General features: G+C 35.1%; 1 protein-coding gene across 1 annotated transcript in view; it reads right to left on the minus strand.

Annotated features, from left to right (window-relative positions):
* The window catches only part of PTPRZ1 (protein tyrosine phosphatase receptor type Z1), a 163464-nt gene that overhangs the window by 33119 nt on the left and 108344 nt on the right, over positions 1–22001 (minus strand). The window contains exons 10-13 of the mRNA XM_024757757.1: positions 21112–21238; positions 14855–14901; positions 7011–10584; positions 1871–2015 (exon numbers count right to left, since the gene is read on the minus strand). Of these exons, the coding sequence (XP_024613525.1) occupies positions 1871–2015; positions 7011–10584; positions 14855–14901; positions 21112–21238 (3893 nt within the window). The remainder of the gene's footprint in view (positions 1–1870; positions 2016–7010; positions 10585–14854; positions 14902–21111; positions 21239–22001) is intronic.

The following is a 22001-nucleotide window of genomic DNA, read 5'->3' on the forward strand; positions in this document are numbered from 1 at the left end:
TTTCCACAAAGGTCGAAAATGTTTCCATATTGGAGAGTGAAATCATATTGCTCACAAATGCAGCTACACTGGAATTTGAATAATTCACACAAACCTCGAAGAATGCACTAACATGGTCATTAAGTCAGCAAATACTACCCCTCGTGTATTCGTGTTACTGATCTAAAAAGTTACATTTGGAAGTGAATCAACTTCAAATGGTTGTGAGTTGGACAGATATGTCAAATTTGTAAATGGGTAAGTAAGAGTAACGAATCTTATCAGGACATTTGACAGTTAGATATAAAATACATACATAAAACCCTAAGAGTGCTCATATTTTATTTTATTTATTTATTTTGCGGAACGCGGGCCTCTCACTGCCGTGGCCTCTGCCGTGCTGCACAGGCTCCGGATGCGCAGGTTCAGCGGCCATGGCTCACGGGCCCAGCCGCTCACACGGCATGTGGGATCTTACCGGACCGGGGCACGAACCCGCGTCACCTGCAGCGGCAGGCGGACTCTCAACCACTGCGCCACCAGGAAAGCCCGAGTGCTCATGTTTTAAACTAACATTCTGTACTCAAGTTACATAAGACCCTGACTGGAATGCCCTTCTCCTTTAGCTCCTGTTTCTGAATCCTATCCAGCTCAAGCCTGATATTTTACATTCACCCTGCCCATTCTGGCTTATCAAGATCCCTTCTTCTCTGACCTCTCTTAGCATTAGAGATTTCAGCTGCCATGCATACACTTTTGTGTAATTTTTTTATAAATTTTGCATGGAAAATTCTTTCTCCTCAATAAGCATAAATTTCTTGACAGTGGTGATTCTCATTCATTCATTCATTCCTTCTTTTATACTTTCCCATAGTAGTTCACAGAGTACTCAGCACATGGGAAACAGTCAATAAACATACTAAATATTTTTGAATAAACTGAGAGAATATATTTTGGAATAACACAAAGAGTGGTGATATGAACTTACAGAGGTTGCTAAAAAAAAGAAACTGATTATAAATCTTCTGAACAAAATTCTCTTTTAAAACAAAAGTATGAAGTACTAAGCTATATCCTTTCTTAGTTTATAGATATGATTCCTTATATAATCATAAAGTTCTTGTTTTCCAACAGACACAGTTATAACAGTTATACTGATTTACATTGTGTCCCTAGTAATCTTATTACTTTGCAGTGTGTTCTGCTTGCTGTAGGATGGGAAGCTTACAGTGGGTACAATTTTCCTTGTCCTTTAAAGGTTTCAAGAGATTATTGATAAGAATGAAGCTATATCTCATCTTCAAGGCAATTATAATGAATTTAAAAATCCCATCCATCTTAATGTAGTCATTTACTTTATTTTCAAATTATATTTATATTTTAATGCTTAATTTTTACTTTTGTGTATGGGTTATCATTTTTTGTATTAGTATGCAATTGATATGTGTCTTGTACAAAATCCGCTGCTATATATAAAAGAATATTTCACTATATCAAAAACTATGTTTTCTAAAATAATAACTTTTAAAGTTATAACAGCTGGAGCATTTAACTGAGAAGCTTAGATTTATATTAAATGCTATGATAATGTTTGAATGCTAATTAGATGAATATGAAAGTGCAACTGTCAAAATACTGTATTAAATATTAACTGAAACCAAAGTTCCTCCATTTCGCCTTTAATTGTTTGACAGAAGTATGAAGAACAGTCAAATCTTTTATTATTATGTCTTTGGATTCACAAATTCACCTTACTCATAGTTACCTGGATAAATTAATGGTAGCTCTCAAGTAAAGGGAATTTTGAATATGCTTTGAAAAGCATTCAGGTAAAACAAAGGCAAAATCTGAGCTTTATGAAATGCATATCCAAAACAAACACTCAACTTACCTCCAGTAGATGAGAATACCCACAAGAACCACTAGACAGATAAAAGTCAGGGCTGACACGATCACAAGGGGTATAACTGCCTTCTTCTCGGATTCCAACCCCTCAGCTAGACCAATACGAGACTCATGGCTACTATTACTGGCCTCTGTAGTCGGAGAAAATTGAGAAAGTTGATATTTAAGCTTAAGGAAAAGCACATTTTTCAACCGAATAACTGCAATCTTCACTGCTGTTGCTTACCTTTAAAATTTCGACTCTATGAGACAAGCAAGGTCTATGATCATAAGCTAAATTAAGTAACACAAAGCTTAAAAAGTAAGGCAGGCTATCCAGTTGCAAAATAAGTGAGTCATGGGAATGAAATAAACAGTGTGGGGAATTCAGTCAATAACTATGTAATATCTTTGTATGGTGACAGATCGTAACTAGACTTATTGTGGTGATCAGTTTGAAATGTACAGAAATAGCAAATCACTATGTTGTGTAACAGGGACTAACATAGTGTTATAGATCAATTATACTTCAAAAACAAACTAATAAACTCACAAAAAAAGAGAAAAATAAAGTAAGGCAGCCTATCAGAGCTGAAGAACTATAATATCCCAACAAAGATTGGTACCCTGGAAGAGGTGCCATGGCAAGAGGTATAATATTGCCTTGAAAAGCTTATTAAAAGGGACATGAAAATATTAAAATAAGAAAACTATTCAGTTTCTAAATAAAATGATCAGGAAAAACAGTGCTACTTACTGAGTCACCACATATAATCTTGATTTCCCAAAATTAATTGTAATGGAAATATTTTTAATCCCACAGTTAGGTAAATAATTAGGAGCAATTAATAATTTCATGAAGAGAGAATCTTAGGATAACCCTCCTTACATTAGGATAACCCTTCAATCCAGCAAACTATTTAACATTTAAAAGTAGGTTGCTTTTAAGATGTTATTTTGAATGCCCTTCTTACCAACTGTTATTCTTTATCAACAATAAAAATACTATTGCATATAAATTGAAAGGAATGCACAGATCTAAGAAATTCTTTTTAAATATGCAAGTGTAAATTATGAAAATGTCTAAATTCTGTCCTTTGGTTAATTTTAAAAGATGGCAAATAACTATTTTTGTGACCAATCAGGTACATTATTATTCTAGCATTTTCAAAATCACTGCAACTGAAGCTATCATTCTAAGTTGTTAAAAAAAAGTTTCAGAACTGCAGGGTGTCAGTGGCCAGTCACAATTCTTCCCTTTTACTTTGAGGTGTGTGCAGTGTGAAACCAAGATGATTGGACATTAGAACCATTCTACCAGGATGATACGCTGACACTGCTGCAAAGTAACAGCCCTTATCCTGTCTACCTGTAGAACTTCTGGAATAACGAAGTTTAAGCCCCTCATCAGAGTCTACATTGCCTCCTACACATTTGGTACATTTGGTGCTTTTATACCAAGTATCTTACTCTTAGTGATATGAGACAACAGCAATCTATTTAATTGAAAATATTATCAATTTAGTTGAAAATATTTGAGAATGAATTTGATAGTCACAAATTCATAAATATAGCATTGAAATATATCTAACTGGAGAGAACTTAAGAGTTAAAATGATAGCTTCCTTCTGTAAGAAGAGATGATGCAGAAAGGGTCAAGAACTTAATCCACTCATATAGGAAATGCATCTATAAGTGACAACCAAATGTCCCAAGATGTTTGTTTTTATAACTATGGAAGGATTTGCTAGAAAAAAACAGAATTCAAAGTTGTGACTAGAAATAATAAAGCTGTATAACAAGTGGGAATATTGTAAGTCAATATTGTAACCCACCCCCTTAGCCATATATATATATATATATATACATATGTATATATGTAAGTCAGTAATCAGTAAGTCAACTGATCCCTGAGCTGTAGTTAATGTTCTTGTGAGAGAAGGCTGAACTTTACCTCTTATTATGTTAATCATATGCTCTGGTCATTACATATTGTAGGGAGACTCATCTAGAAGCCTAAATAATCTGACAGTGAATGTACCGGCATTTTTAAAAGAAATTTATGAAAGCATCTTGCTTTATACACAATTGTCTTTACATTGTTTCCTATTGTAATTATTGTTACCTAAGTAAAAAGTTTGTGGTTAACAAAGGAAATAAGCCACTTAGCGAAGTCCCTGGTACCTAGAAATTACAAATGCAGGTTAGTATTATTGTCTATTTCAGTCATACTTGAAGTGTGTCCCCCAGAATAGCGGCATCGACATCACCTGGAACTTGTTAGAAATGCACATTTTCAGCCCCTCTCCAACCATCCCAAATCTACTGAATCAGAAACTCTGTGGCTAAGACCCAGCAATCTGTGTTTTAACAAGTCCTCTGGGTGATTCTGATCCACATTAAAGTTTAAGAACCAATGATGTACATTAACTTACATGCAAAGTGAGGTTATATAATTATACTGGTCTTCAATGACCACAAATATTCACTGCAGTATGTATATAGGTGTATGTGTATATATATATGTATCTAGATACATACATATCTCATTTATATAGATGTATGTGCATACATATATATGAGATATGTCTGATCAAATATGTGATACATATGTAAGATATATAACACATAAAATATATAACAAATTACCACATATATCTCATACACTCTATATACATGCACTATACACACACATGCACACACACAGAGTCCTGTATATAGACTTTTCTCATAAGTTCTCTGGGATGTCTGATTTTAAAACAAACCTTTAAATTAGGGAGTTAGAATGATAAATCCATGGTAATTACATATAATGAAACTTAGATATTTTATATGAGATGAGATACCACATGAAAGTAGACAATCCACTGGCTGCTTTATATATACTATAATGAGGAACAACTGGTTATACTGATTTTTATATTCATTAGTTGACACTAAATATCTTTTTGGATATGGCTCTGTAGTGTATATGAGTTACCTAAATGATAAGACAAAAATGTGCTAATAGACAATTAGAAAAAAAGAACTAAGATTAATATTTTAAAATTCACTTTGAGAATAAAACACTAGAATTTTGGTATTACAAATTAAGCATTATATATATTTTATTGTTCTCAATCATGAAAATGTAGTCCCTAAGAGACAGACACCAATGACACATGTTTCCAGTCTCAGTTTTTTATTAACTCCCTATGTGACCTAGATCAAGCAATCTCGTATCTTTGGGACTCAGTTTATGCATTCATAAATTGCAGATACTAAGATCTGCCTTATCTATATTATTTTGACGAGCATGTCTTGTAAATTATTCTACATTCTGGAAGTAGGTAATAAAATGATAAGCTTCAGAATTAGTCTATGTGCATTTGATAAAGAGGCATATTCAATTATTGGATAAGACAGACTACATATGATTTTTTTACAGATATGTTTTAAAAATAGGCAAGAATTTTCCCCTAATCCTGTATGATCTTATTTACTTCATTAATTATGTTACTTGCTGCTGTTAGATGTTATATTTGTATTGTTTTCCTCATCAGTGGGAGAACATACTCAAATTAAATCAATCTAATTAGTGCATTGAAGAGGAATTGCTAAGTTTTAGTCAATAATTTAAGGTTTGGCATTTTACAGTGTATATATAGTCTTTCCATAACAGCATAATCTAGCAAGAACATACAGATGATGTCACTACCTAAAAAGACAGAAAAATGGATGGATTCCTGATGTTTTATTTCTAAATAAATCTAATAAAAATTTAAAAAACACAAGGACTATATTTGAAGCCAGATAACAATTCATATACAGGGCAACACTAATGAAATATGGTGATTCATGAATTCCTTACTCATTTTCACATAACAGAATGTAAATGTTTAAACCGGAACGAAATGTTAAACAGGTATCAAGTCAGAATGTAGAAAAACTTCTCTGTCAAAATGTACAAACTTTTAATTGCTGCTGCACTGAAGGAAAAGTAGATAACTAATTCAAGGGATGGAAACAACAAAGAGGAAAACTATACTAATGAGATTGTTGTCTATGTTCTGGATTTTACATACCTACTTTTACGCAATAAGAGTGCAAGATTTACTTTAGCCTATCTTTTGACTTACTGTTGAGATTTAAATATTTTCATTGTTGATTTTAAAAATGCCTTAAAATGTAATAAAAGCAAATTATAAAACTCTTATGATCAATGCAATGAAATTATCTAGTATTTCATATTCTTAATGGTTTTGAATTTCCCCTTTTCTCCCCCATTGGCATCTAAAGCAAACATCTGTATTTTATATGCTGCAAGCAATCTGCTCGAAGAAACATCTGGCTGATAAATTAATTTGCATAAAATACATTAACAAATGAAATGCATTTCTACAGAAAATCTTCTAGTGTTGTACATCTTGTCATACAATACCTATACATACTATGCATATTAATGGCCGTTATTTAACTTCTTAGAAAGGTGTATAACAGCAAGTATAAAGTAGAATGTATTTTGTTAGTTCACACTGCCCTCTTTAGGCAACATTAAGGTAATCAAACAAAGACAATTTTTAAAAATTAAAATCTTAAAAAAAATCTTACCATTAACTCTCAAAACTTAGCAATAGGACTTCTTTTAAAGCCCCCAAGCTGATGTGGATGTGCAATTATCTAATTCCTTTCCATTGGGTGGGTCAGAGAGAGGTGATACATGTATCATATTATTATCAGTTTATAATTCGTTTTATAATTCAATAGAATTAGTTGACAACTTATTTTAGAATATGAGTAAACCTTAAAATTAAAATCATCTAAAACACACTCCAATCTATCATTTAAAAAGCAGCGTACTGAAAATGTATTATGCCCACAATAATTGCTCTCACATGTAATAGGTATCTTGCAGAATACAAAAAAATTGACAATAAATAAAATCACCCTATCTATTTTGGAGAGTGTTAACTTAAGGATCGAAACACATTGAGTATGCATTTGAAATAATGAGTAAAATCATATTTTAAAAACTGTAAATTGATTTGTGAATATCTTGATTTTAAAAAATGATGGCCATTTTACCAAACTTCTCTTCCCACGATTTTTCTATTTTTTGAGGCAAAAGGCCACCACACCTCAATCTATCCCTTGGATCCATAACTAACCTGCCTCTGAAATGTTGAATACTTCTGAGTGCCTGCTATTAACAGTCGGTGTTGAGGGCTGTGGGGATCCAGGAGTTATTTCTGAGTCACCTGCTTCCAGGACCCCATCACCATCTTTTTCATTAATATCTGGAAAACTGAAATCTGTGGAAGTCTCGTTATCATTAAGGCTATCTGAGGTGGCTTGCCCTGATCCACTCTCTTCATCACTTGTAGGAACTGCCCAAGCTTTAGATTCTGGGCTGAAAGGAAGCAGGGCATTACCAGTCTGAATGTCATTTTCCTGTTTTCCATCACTGCGCTTCTGGGGTGGCACATTTGTTGGTGGTGATTTATCAGGACTTCTGTCCACATCAGTCTGACTGTCTGATATTACACCTGTGACTTTATTTCCTTCTTCAGAATTCTCAGATAGTGAGTACGAGACTGGGTTATTCAGATCCACAAGACTGTTTTCCTGGGTGTCTGAATCATTCATTACCTTTTCCTGTGATTCTCTATAGGAGGAGCACGACATACACTTATTTAGGGATAAGCCATCTCTATCTCTGCCATCATAACCATCATCATCGTAATCATCAGTATCACCATCGTCACCACCACCCACTAAATCAGCATCAGATCTGGCACTTTGAGTCAGCTCGGAAGTTGTTCTAGAAGGAAACAGCAACTTGGTTGTGGTTACAGAACCATCTTTGTTGGGAGAAATAACTGAAATGGAAACATACACGTTTCCTAAAGGGACAGAATGATCAGCAGTTACAACTGTATCAGAAACAACTGTTGGAATACCAGCCAATACCTCATCAGACATAGAACCCTTGGCAGAGGTGAAGACTTCATCAGAGTAAACAAGCTTATTTATAAGCGTATCTGGTGGTGCATCAACTGATAAAACGGGAGTAGCAAATGCATGCCTTCCTTCTCGGGGGGTGGCCTGGTTAAGCTCCAAATTGGCAGTTTGGAACGACTCATCATTACTGTACAATGAAGGTACCGCTTGCTGGGAACTTTCGCTTTTAAGCAAAACTGGTTCAAAATATTTCTCACTTGCGTAAGAAATGGTTAAACCTTGAAGTGAAGCAGCGTGCATATTAGAAGTAGGCGATACATCAGAGACTGGTACAGATGTAGCGTGCAGCGTGTTTTCCCTTGAAGTGGAATTTGATGCCATGAGATGCAATATTGTAGAACTAATGTGATCAACCTTGGGGGTTTCAACCAATATTGGATCACTAGGCACAGCTGGAAGAGCAGTTTTAAGCAACGTGTCAACATCAGAAGCCTGAAAGGAAGGTTGCAGCAATACTTCAGTATTAAAAGAAGCTGAGGGCTCATGAAATAAGAGCTGAGTTGAAGGAGATAACATTTCACTAGAAGCAGGGTCAGAGGATGCTGGCTCTGAGCTTGCACTAAGCACAGGTTTAAGCGAAGTATCACCAAATGCTTGAGATACAGCGTGTGAAGACTGAACTGGAAAGTTATTTTCTGGAACTTGACTAATCTCATGATCAAAAACCTTAGTAGCAGTAAAAGCAAGAAGCCCTGGGAGGATGCCCTTTGTGCTAGAAGTGCAAACAGGGGATTCTTGTAAAGATGCATTCAATTTATTTACATTATCATACAGGTTGGGCATGACTGTGCTTTCAGAAGGGTAAATCAGCTCACTGAAAGAAGAAATGTGTGGTTCCGTCTCATTTCCATTTATTATGTCACTTTTAGAAAGCAGCTTGTTATCATCCCCAAACATAGATGCTGGATATGTAAATTCAGCTACAGAAACAGGTGAAGACACGTTAAGGGCTGTCAGACCATCTGTGTCAGATAAAAGAAATTCACTATCAGAGGAGGCTCCAGACCACTCCCCATCACCAGAGAGGCCATGAGTAGGCTGCGGCAACGGTGCGCTTGGGGTTACTAAGGGAGACTCAGGCATCGGTACGTGGTTAGGGCTGCTAAGTAAGGAACCCTGAATAGACTCATGCACAGGTACTGCAGAACTGTAAGGAGCACTGAAGAGGTATTGGGAGCCCTCATCATTAGTTAAGGCATAAGAAGGTTCAGGCCCTGAAGAACGTGCATGCATCATAACATCACTGCTGGACGGTTCAGCTTGAGAATACATAAGCGTTTTATAAAGCACACCAGGTTCACTACCACCGAATTCCAAGGTCTCTGAGGCAGCATGAGTAGCGGTCTGATGTGACACCACATCAGAATATGGAGCAAGGCTGGGCTCTAATAGCAAATCACCCCCAGCCACTGGCAGAGAAGCATGCAGGGACACCTTATCACTCTCAAGAGCTGAAGTAACTTGTGGAAGGATTTGAGAAACATGGTGAAACAATTCACTACTGAAGGAAGCAGAGGAAAATGGAAGCAAAGGCGCACCATCATAGGAAGACAGGATGGATTCAAATGACACACCGACACCGGGAAATACAGGCGTAGCATGCAAGGCCAAGTCACTACTTGAAGCAGCAGGGGTAGTGTTGAGAATCTGATTGTCAAGCAACAAAGGGGTGACTAGAGGAAAGACTTCACTACTGTAGGAAGGTTGGAGAGGTGTCTCACCATTGTATACTGGTTGAGTTGTCTGCGGGTGTGCCAGGTTGATGGTGGGGACCGAATCGGGTTGTCCAGAGGATGGAGTAAAAGCATGAGGTGTTACCTCAGTTGGGAAGTACGCAAAGGTAGAATAATGTGGCATTTCCGTATCTGTGACCAAGGGACCCTGTGACACCAGTGGGCCTGGAGGAGAGGACTCAGCTGTCTTCTCAGATTCATCAATATCCATCTTGGTGTAATTAGTCTGGAGGAAGCTCTCTCTACCTGATCCAACGTCGGGCAGTGTTGTCACATCTGTAGTACTAGGAAACCACACATTTCCATCAACGGAAGGATCCTTTAGAGATTCTTCCGAACCTGAGGAGGCTGAATATTCTGAAGCATTTCTCGTAGATTCTGGTATAAGGACATCGTATGTGACTGCCTCCGGGATTTCTGAAGAAAACACATATCCATGGGATATGCTCTCAGAAACGAACGGCACAGCGGAAGTTGCAGGACTGGAGCCTGAAGAATCATCGGCTTCCGTACTGAGCTTGAAATTGGTCAATAAACTCTCTTCCCCACTGATATCAGTAGATACCTCTTGAGATTCCATTACAGAAACTGTATTTGAATATTCCACAGTCCCAGACAAGTTCATCTGTGGAAATCTGAGAACAGTTTTAGAGCCATCACTTAAAGAGGCTGAAGTGCCTGCCAGAGTGAGAGATGGTAGCTGGGTCACAGTCTGTGAAGTCAAAGGAACATCTTTTTCTGGGTCTAATTCAGTGGCTGGTTGGGAAGTGGAATCTAAGGATGTGTTGGGAATATCACCCTTTCCAGAGAATTCACTTCCTCCTACTGGGGACCGGTTAGTCTTGGCCTCATTGTATTTCGTCCCTACTTGGTTGTAGTTTGTTGTGGTAGGAATCTGGGGTTCCTTTTTCCTGATCTGGTTTGTGGTACCGTCTCTACCAGGATTCACAACAGTGTCTTCTTCAGTGTTCTTTCCCTCTTCTTCCTCCTTTGAAAAACAAATAAGATTTAATGGGACATAAGGAAATAAGAGAAAAATGAAATCTTAATAATATCTTATACTGCATTATGCTGTGAATCTTCACTTGTGGGATTTTGGGAACGTCACATAAAGCACCACCCCGTAGAAGCCATGACTATCCTATAACCATTATTATCCACCCTTGAGGGAGAGTAACTAAACTTAATGAAAACATCTTATTTACGGCCACTTTATTTTATTTTATTTGATGAAAGGAAGTAAATTAATAAATACCACAACTTTGAAAAAAAGACACATTGTAGTGGTATTTACTTACTGAGAGTGTTATGTAACACAGTATTTATTTTCTTGTGTTTATATTTCTCTGTTCAGTTCATCTGGCAACAAGCTAAATAGCAATTAGCTTCTTGTGCTGTGAAACGGCAATGAAACAACTTACTTCAAAGACAAAAGTAGCTGTATATTCAGAATATTTCATTGTATACATCACAATTTTTAAGCCATCATAAGAGGAAGGTTTAGGACTGGAAGAGGTTTTTGGTTTTGTTTATTATTTTGTTTTAAATACTTTTCCCTGAGAATTTCATCTTAGACGGAGGCAGACATTTTAAAGACAACTTGTCAAAATATGGTTCTAGTACTGGTCATTAAATTTCGTGTCTCCTTTAGAAACACTATTCAGGTGACCCAGTCTTTCATGGACACTTAATCACTATAATGGCCCAGGAGTTATCTGGCTAGATGTCAACCAAAACCCAGGCTTTCTTTTTTTCTTTAAACTGTGCATTTCATAAAACATCTAATCATATGTTTAGAAAACTAAATTGCCAAACGTATCAAGATATGATATTTTTTGTCCACATGGGACATGATTCTGTAAGTTTGTTAGCACTGCCATCTATTAGACCTCTTAAGGCCACGTGCCTTAGAAAAAGAAAAAAGCTACCGAGTACAAATTAGTCAGTGAGAACGTGACCAATATCAGTAGAAAGAATCTGAATCTTTAACCACGTGTGCTCATGGGCTTTTGTCTCATACACACGGAAAGTGGCCCTGTATGAAACACAAGCTTTCAAGCTTAATGTCTGCATCATTATCCAGAGCTTAATTATTCAGTTGGTTTTAAGTATTTTTTAAAATTTTAAGGCACATGTGACAACCCTGAGAAGTGAGTCGTTAAAAATGGATATTCTCTTAGATTCCCCAGATACATTTCCTCACCAGTGGTATTTCTTGATAAAATTTTGCATTGTGTTTGATGCCTTGTTCACAAGGACAACCAGGAGATTTTATCAAATAATTTCCTGAATAAATATTCCCCTAATCTTCAAGCCCAGAAACTTCATGTAAAAGGAAATAAGAATAGTTTGTCTTGACTCGCTCTTGGTGAAAGATACTCTTCTTTCCTTAGAAGTTCTCACAAACACTTGTTTTATAATCTGATCCAGAGTTTCTCTGAGGATCAATGTTCAACTTAGCAATAAGGAGTTTCTGAACTCTTCCTCATTTTTGCAAATCTGCATATTTGCCTAGTTTTCTGGTATCACTCCACACTCTTACCCTTTATCAAGACTTTCAAACTTTTTTTCTGCTCTATTCAAATCTCCATTTCCTTCTCTCCTCATTCTCAGCAGACGGCTTTCCTGGTTATAGAGAAAGTAGAAGCCACTAGACAAAAACACACCTCTTCCTAATGTTAAAACATCAAAAACCGGGACCAACAAAATCCACCCCTGCCTCTCTCATCCTGTTGTAACTGAAGAGATGTTCCCCTTCCTTTCTATTTCCTACATTTGCGTTCTAATCCATTCTCTATCATCTTCTCGGGAACTGAATACAACTATTTCCCTCTATTTTGTATTTAAAATTTTTCGCTTTCTTGAATGGATCATTCTCATCAGCTTAAACTCAGATCTCTCCTATTTAAAAGGAACATAAAGGAAAATCTCTAATTCAACGTCTAGTATTCATTTTACCTCTCCCCTTCTCTTCACAGTTAAGTTCCCAAAACACATGTCATCTATCTTCTCTATATGATCTGACAATTTCTATCAAATCCCACAGTAACACTGCTTCTCTTCCTCTTTTCTTAGATTCCCACACAAACCTCCTTTATCATCCTCCTATCACAAGCTACGTAGATGTCTATAAACTTGTTCTTAAAACATAATGCCACTCACCTTTTCTTCTATTTGATCTTTTGGGAAAAAAACTATACACACATTAAACACACATATCCCTTTCATTGCTTTCTTTTCTAGCAGATTTTAGACTGTGAGGTTCAGATACCTCTTAAAATCTGGTGAAAGTGATGGACCTTTCATTAATCCCACCCAACTAAGTCTTGTACATCTCTATGAGGTCATATTATCTCATGTCAACATTTCAAGAAGAATATATGATTCATGTTCTAAGATTACTTTATACATATCTGAAACCACAAATATTTTAATGGACACTGTTTCCTATAACTTCTTATGGAGTTATTGTGAATCTCTCTTTCTCTATGGTTTGGACTACTTATATTATAAAGGATCACACCTGTTATCCTTCACAACTTCTATTAAAATTTTTTTATTGTAAAGCCTTGATTGTGCTGGAGATACTTTGTCTTTCAAAGTCATGCATTCCTATTGGAAGAGAATTTGAGAAACATCTCCCAAACTATTCATTTCCATATTCAAGCTTAGAACCATCACTGATACATTCCAGATGTTTGCCAACCTCTATCATTCATTCCTGCATGAATCGATGAAAGTGAATAGTGTTATGAACTGTGTTTGTGTCCCCCCTAAATTCACATGTTGAAACTCTACACCCCAAAAGTGATGGTCTTAGGAGGTGGGGCCTTTGGGAGGTCATTAGTATTAGATGAGGTCATAAGGTGGAACCCTCATGAATGGGATTAGTGCCCTTCCTTATATTAAGAGTCATGAAAGATTGCTTCTTCTGCTCTGCTCTCCACTATGTGAAGACACAACAAGAAGTCTGTAGTCAACAATCCAGAAGGGGCTCTCATCAGAACCCGGCAGTGCTGGTGCCCTGATCTCAGACTCCCAGGTTCCAGAACTGTGAGAAATAAATGTTTGCTGTTTATAAGCCACTTAGTTTCATGGTATTTTGTTATAGCAGCCCAAACTGGCTAAGACAAAAACCAATGATTTGTAAAGATAATTTCTTTTTCTTGCCTTTGACTTGATTCTGGTAATCATTTCTAGGTATATTCATATCCACATGCATGTGCACACATGCGTGCATGCAAACACACACAGACACACAGAGATATCTTTAGCTGAGTTCTGTGAACTCTTGATGAAATGCGGACTGGTCATTTTGGTAAAATAGTCCTTTGTAAGAGAGAATTGCCATAAGATAAATAAATTACTGAGGTAATTATATCTGTGAAAACACAACCTAATTGCTATTTATTACTAGATAGTGGAATTAGTTTTCACAAGTTACCAGCTCATACACATATATGTACTTATGGACAAATTCATACTATCATTAACAACAGAATCTGGCTTTAACATATAGTCTCAGTTATAATGAATAGCACACTTGGGCTTAGGATGAAATTTTGAATATAAGACACAAACAGTCATTTTCGCTCTATTTCAAAAATTAAGACAATGTTAAAATTTATAAATATCCTTAGATGCCCATTTACTTAAAGGACCTTGTGCTAGCAACTGACATTTATAATATGAGTAGTCCAAACAAAATTTATAAATATCCTTAAGTGCCCATTTACTTAAAGGACCTTGTGCTAACAACACACATTTATAATATAAGTAGTCCAAACAAAAATAATCAAATTAAATGGGCAAAAGAATATATACAATTTATACTTTGACTCATATTTATTATCAATCTGTCAATCATTGGTTAAGTTAGTTAAAAATAAGCTGTACTAATATTAAGGATTGCTTAAATATTATTTTAGTCTTTTAGAAACATTTGAACATGAAAAAATTTCAATTTGTGGCTATAGTTCATAGCTATCATTATTTTTAAAGTTCACTGTTTTTCTAATTATCAACAAACCTTTTCTATCTCTTTTTAAAAATTATACCAATTAAAGTGTCTTCCAACTTCTTCATAAAAAAATCATGTATATTAATTACATGTCTATCTACAAAGCTCAGCAACTAATCCCACAAACAATGAATAATGCAACATGAACTTTTTATTAATGCAACATCTGAAACCTAACCGGTAATCCAAACCAGACTTCTTAATTTTAAAGCACTTGAATAAAAAGTAGCTATGATACCTTAATTATTTCTTCAGTTCCAATTAATTCAGGAAAGAGGTCAAGTTCTACAAAATTAAAAACAAAATTATTAACATTTTTATTCAACGATTTCAGCCTTATGGGTCAACCGTTGGATGAAAGAGGGAAAAGGGAAAAGAAAGACTGTTAGTTTGGAAAATACAGAATTGCCCAAAATAAAAATTTCGAATTTCAGTTTTCAAGGCTACTGAATGTTACATAACACAACACTACATAAACGTACAGTAAACTGCACTCAAAACCTTCATCTCTATCCTCCACTCCAACTCCCTTCCCTATTCTCACCCTAACTGTGATTGAAGCTCAGAAGGGAGAAGGGGACAGTGAGGCTGATATTACTGGGGGTAAAGAAACCCAAGTAATTTTTCATCAGTGTAGACTTACTTTCATTCTTAGCATGGCTGATAAAAGCATAGTTGGGAAAATGCCAGGGGAGAATTGACGGATTTATTTTCTTATTCAACTACTTATTCCTCCAGGTCCACTTCTGACTGAAGCTCAAGTAGGTCTTTTTATTCTTCAGATTTGGGCTCATACGTATTTGTGCACAGGGTACTGCACCAGATAAAAGGAAGAATGTTTTCCAGCAGGTCCAGCCTGGATTGGCAGCAGGAAGGACTGACCAGGGTTAGCCCCACACCTTCTTCCCAGGGATACTCAACTAATGCCATCTATGCGAGGAATATAACGACTAGGATCTTTTAAGTCTGATTTTCCCAACTGGCTAGAATCAGCGTATTTCTAGTCCCTGGCTATCTCAATCCTAAAACAAGACCCGTCAGTAAATGTTAGGAAAGATAAGGAGCTGGTTCCCTCTCTCCAACAAGGAATGTAGCCCCACTGCCAAATTACTGAGGAGCTCGAGGACCACTTTTCCTCACTCTTCATCCGAGCTGCATCAGGAAGATGGGAGACAGGGTAACTGTGAGGGCTTGAGCATTATTACAAAGATGCCCTTCTTATGCCTATTATTTTAGAGAATCTCATTCCATCTCCGAAGTTTATGCTTTTCACTATCCTACAGCTGCTTATATTCTATTTTTTACGCCTCTATAGATCCTCAAAGGAAATGCATAGTCTATAGAATTTTCAAAGGCATAACTGAACTAACATTAAATATTTATCACAAATCAGGCCTGTTTTACAATATAGACTTTCTTGAGTTTATTTTTATGATAAAATTTCTAGGTATTAAGAAATGTAAAACTATAAAATATAGGTTATGTGCCCAAATTCTATTTAGACGAGAACTCAAGTAAAACATAGAAGTAAGCCCAGGCCCCATGAAGATTTAGATAAAATTAATACTCTTGACTATTTAATTATTTTAAAGTTACTTACCCTGAATAATTTTCGATGCTATAAAAATGAAAATATTCATGGGAAACAATCATAGTCTTAAATCTTAACTCTCAATTATTATTTTTTTCTTGTTAAAAGAAGGAATTTGAAAACTTTCATTTGGATCATTAGTGTTCTCCTTTTTCTATTTTTGTCTCTGTGAAACCCTTTCCCACCCTGTTTTTCATGCTCTTTATTCTTTATATTTTTAAATTAAAGTGATTTCAATAGTCTGAAACTGTGTCTCTATAACCTCCAAGGAAACCAATATATGTGAATTTTAAAATGGGTGGCAACTAAACTGTGAGAGAGAAATAAAAAAACCTTTAATATGATTTTTTAAAAACTACAATTAGAGAAGTTCATGCATGTAAAAATCTCCCATTTCAGCATGTAAAACAATACATAATTTTATGTATCCTTTTCATGCACTTTTAAAATACTTCAACATTAATAAGGGCAAATCATAATCAACTGCTTGTTAAGTGATATATATATTACACAGATTTTTCTCTGTTAAGAGGCTACGGAAAAACATCTCAGTGAGAGTCCATCCTCTTCAACGTTCTTACAGAAGTGTTTTTAAAAACTGATCTAACTTCACCTAACTTTATACTTTTAATGAGCAAAGATAATTCTCTTATTTATTGTCAGGGTTGGGGTAGGGTGTATATAATTATTACATTGAGGACTGATTTTCTTTTCTTTCAGTACTCTCTGTGTGTATTGCATTCGATTAATTTTTATCGTTTGACCAGAGCATAACTTAACTGTATAGATTATGTTTCCTATTAAGTTAAAATACATAATTCTACTCAATCATATCCTCTAACGTGTATCAGGATCAGTGAGTTCTACTATAACTGGCTTTGCTGTTTACCACAATAAGAAGCAAGAAGTTTCCTTTGGGCCCCTTCAGGCCCTAGGGGCAGAACCTATGGGTCCAAGTAGCGCTTTGATCTTTCTTTATTTCATGGCACATTCATGGGTGAATATGGCACCCAAGTATGGGTGCCTTCGTGTTGGTACGTAAAAACCCACTTTGAAGGATCTTCATTTTGGTTTCCTACTAGACTCAGATCATTTGAATTGACCGAAATTCTGGGGTTGCCCAGGAACACGTTAATAGCCCTGCCCAAAATAATCTAGAAGTGTTTTGCTGAGCCTCTTCAGAACAATTTTGAAATAAAATAATTTTGAAAGGTTGTTTCTATCTCCCTGGAGAATCCGAGCCATAATCCTGGGTCTGAGAGCTCATAGCACTCAAGGTCTAGCGCTGCTGATTGGCACAAGGTCTCAGAATGGGTACACTTTGGCCTGCTGTTTTCTTGCAAATAATAACTAATGTTTTAGTGGCCACTGGTCTGACTCAGGCACATACATTAAACAGATAAAAAATTATACTGGTTTACAGAATCTTCTCACTTCATCAAAACAGACTCCATGAAGGATACAAAAAGTCCAATAGTGAAGATTGTCAATATATTTTTTTGACTGAACACTTAAAATTCACATTTATGTGATAATAGAACAAAACCTATTGGTTCGTTCTGGTTTTGTTTTGAGGCACATGCAATGTTAGATTTTCTAAAAGAGCATGTTAGTCACACATTAACATTCCATAACACAAAAAAGCAACACTGATGTAGGTTGGCAAGCAAGGCTTATTTAATTGTTTGAAGGTTTTAAGCCAAGTTTCACAGTGCAAAAAGGCAAAAGCAATGTAAACTGCAATCTCTTTGAAGTGTGATTTTTAAATATCATTATATAATAACTCCTGTAGTGTAGTATGGTACAGGCTGAATAAGGACAATATATAGTGATTTAACAAAGACAATTGTTATACAAATGAAAAGCACACAATACAGGAAAATGTGTTGATCCAATTCACCATGCATTTAACACATATAATTATCAAGGCCCTAAAACATGTACTTAAATAATGTCCTCTATAACTATTTCATAATTAGATCTACATTATAGAAACGAGCATTATTTTAGTTACAACCAAATAAAAAAGAAAAAATTCTAAAAAAGTTTTTAAAAAGAATATCCATTTTGTTTAACCTTAAAAAGGTTTCCTCGACAAATTTAAATTGTTTCTGGACATGAGTTTATGCATTTATCTTAAAATAGCGATTTATAATAAATTTAATGGACACTAATTTATGGTGATACTGTACACAACAACAAATGTAATTAAAATGCACAAGTGATAAATTAATCAAATTAGCCAAAGTTAAATGCACAATTTGGAAGATTGAGTTTTCCTTCACAGATATTGATTAGAATATTTAAAATCTGTGACGGAAGGAATGAGGGCAAGTATAAGTGATCTCCTTCATTCCTTTTAAACAAAAGCAACAAACAGTACAGTATTTAGGAAACAGCTTACCCAAAATAATAGAATAATTCAATAGGGTACATTACAATGTTACTAAGGTAATGAAACAACATGATTAACAGGATGAAATGGTACTAATAAAAACCATGAAATAAGCAGCAAACTCAAAAGCCACTTACATCTATATTAGCCACATAAATCATAAAATTTACAAGTCCTGTAGGTACTACCACACTAAACCACAGGATAGAACTGCTGTCAAGACTTTTACTGTGATATATTTACCAAAGAAACAATCTTTAAGGTAATGTAATTTCAATAATGAACTGAAAATATATGGGCTGAAATGCCATTGTAGTCTTCACAATCAGAAAGAATGAGTTCTAAGAAAGAACTAATATTTTCTTTATAAAAATAGGAAGAGCCCAAACTTTGGGTAAATTGGTTTTTGACAAAGGGCTTTTTGGTAGAAATAACTAAGTAATAAACTAAGTTTTTAACCCTTGGCTTTTAAGAGTAATATCATAGTAAAATATCAAATCAAATACCATCTTTTACCAAAACATGTACAAAATGCTCTAAGGGACTGGGATATCCATGGAGATTAAATGATGTGTCCAAGCTAGCACCTCATTAGTTCAATGGTGTCCCGATCCTTTGAACAAATAGAAATTAAGTTATAATACGTATTATTTTGTACAAATGGTGTAAGTGCTACAAATGATACAAGTACGTTATACTTTGTGCCAGTACAGACTCAGTCTAAAAGGATCACTCAGAAATCACTTCTGTAGAAAATAGACATTTGATCTGCTTTTCCATATGCAATAAGCTTCTCTCTCAAAAATAAAAAACAAAAAAATTCAGAAAGTCTAAACTTTTAGCATAGTGGCTAGAGTAAGAAAGTGTACAACATAAATAGCTAGAATTATTTTTTGTAAACTCCTGGGAAATTTTTTTATGTTCAGAAATTAGAGTTGGTATAATCAAACCAAGATAGTAAAGTTAAGTGAATGCATTCAATATATTAGAGGAGATTTTTATATACCACAGTTAAACAATTCACATATGATATTGGCCAACATGGTCAATGGTGCACTGCTACTGATGTCATTTTGGGCATGGATCAATATGGGGAACTTTGGTGAAGGATGACATTCAATGGAGGGGCATGATATGGTACAGTGAAACCACGGTCAGTTAATTTGATACTCACCTTTCAATAAGACTTAGAGCTCACATTCCATTTTAAAAAACCCTGCTTTTGAAAAATAATGCTAAATAAAAGCAATAGGAAAAATGGTTATACCCAGGACATGAGGCAGATTATAAGAAATATTATTAAATAATGATTTTGCCATCATGAAAGTAGTAATATTCGTTAGCCATCAATGCTCTAACTTGGGAAATATCTTGGCAAGTTTTGTAGCCTGTGGTTTGGAAGGATCCATAATCTAACATCTAACGCTCTGACATATATTCTTTAACTTAAAAGTTCAACTAATGAGAACAACTATGATGGGGTAACCAATGAATTAGCTTGTAATAGATTACAGCCCTGCTATGGCATATAGACCACAAAGGCAAATCGACAGACATCAGTTTTCCTTCCATATGTAAAAGTAAAATACGCTACAATTAATATCACTTGTAACCATCGCCATTAAAAACTTGTGAAAATTTCAGTGAGTAGCCTCATGATAGGGATGGGCAAAGAATATTTACATTTGTGTATGTATGTTTGCATATATTTATGAACATGCATGTGCATGATGTGTATGTGTGTATATACATATATACGCATACACACATATGTACATATATAATTCCATTCTATCACTTTAAAAATGCTTATACTAACAAAAGGAAGGCTTTAATTTAGTTATGTAAATTTGTAAATTGTCAAATTACGATGGTCAGCACTTCATTCAATTATTGCATATGCCTTGAGATCAAAGATTTTCCTGTAATACTTAGAGAAGATGCATGCAAATGAAATACAATTAGAAACAATTTTTTTGTTTGCTTTTATGGAATCATACTAAGAGGAAAGCTCCCCCTCCCCCACCAAATTATAAAAAGTGGATTAAAATATCTAAGATAGACTTTTGAGATGCTTTGTATAGATATTTCAAAGTACCTCACATGATCCTTGAATCACGTATATACTTACTACAAAATGCTTTGGGGGCTGAAAGAGGAAATAAACACAAATGAAACCAACTCTTTATTTTCCAAAATCAAAGACTTTATATTTACTTAGCTATTTTCATTTGGTGGCCAGTGCAGACATTACCATAGGTTTTGCTGTTCTTATTTTACAAATAGAAAACGTCAATATTAAGAATAAATTTACTTTTTGTGCTGCACCATATCTGCTGAATGAAAAATGAGTTCCATGCTTTACAAAATTACCTGATGATCCAAACTATAAAGGAAATCATTTTGCCTTTTGGCCAGAAGAATATAAAGTCAGAGAGAAAGCACCAATGCATTCATAAATTAAACTAGCCTCGTTTACTTAGATAAGGCATATCAGGGGGTCACTTACCAGGGTCATTGGAAGGCATGTCCACAATCAGCTGGTCGCTGTATTTTCCATATAAGCCATTAGTGCATATGGCTACTATTTGAAGAACATAACTCATATTGGGTAGTAAATTATTAAGAATAGCACCCTAAAAGAAAGGTGGCAGTAATTGTACAAATGTATTATTCTCATAGGAGTACTAACATGCTAGACATCGGTGCTTAGAAAAGATTTTCTCATTTGTCAATAGAAAAATTTATATTTTATTAGCCTGAGAAAAAATTCCATGCAATGTTGTTAAGTTGAACTTGTGATATTTGTGAATTAGGGAGATACTGGAAAACTACACTTTTTTTTTCTTTTACAAATCAGATCTAGTATTAGAAAATTTCGTATTTTAAATATTTATTTAAAATTTCTATGTAAATAGAATTATTATCTTCACATCATTATGGAGTGAAAAATAGTATATTCTCATAAATCCCACAACTTTCTCAATTCATAGTGTCTTTGTTCTAGACATCTGAATTAAAAAGTTGTTACAAATCTCATTATTTTGTTTATATAATATTCAACACCAGCTTTTGTTTAAATGCAGGTTCCTAGGGCTTGAGTGACACCCCAGTGAGTGTCTGTATTCACAGTTCAATGTCTTGGACCTATACTGGGGGCTTTCTTGAGGGGTTTTCTCAGCTATACCTCAACACCTCCCTTCCAGGGCAAAGCTTAATACTGAGATGTTCAGGTCACAGAAGGAATCTGTACTTCATTTTCTTTAATTCTTGTGCATGGGTGGGGAGCAAGAGGACGTGGATCCTTTACTAAGGATTACCTGCCTCATGTCCCCAGAGTTCTATCTCAATTGACTTCACATCTGTTACTTGGAAATTTTTTTTTTTTTTTTTTTTTGG

This window comes from Neophocaena asiaeorientalis, unplaced genomic scaffold (genome assembly GCF_003031525.2).
Source record: "Neophocaena asiaeorientalis asiaeorientalis breed wild unplaced genomic scaffold, Neophocaena_asiaeorientalis_V1.1 scaffold116, whole genome shotgun sequence".
Lineage (NCBI taxonomy): Eukaryota > Metazoa > Chordata > Mammalia > Artiodactyla > Phocoenidae > Neophocaena > Neophocaena asiaeorientalis.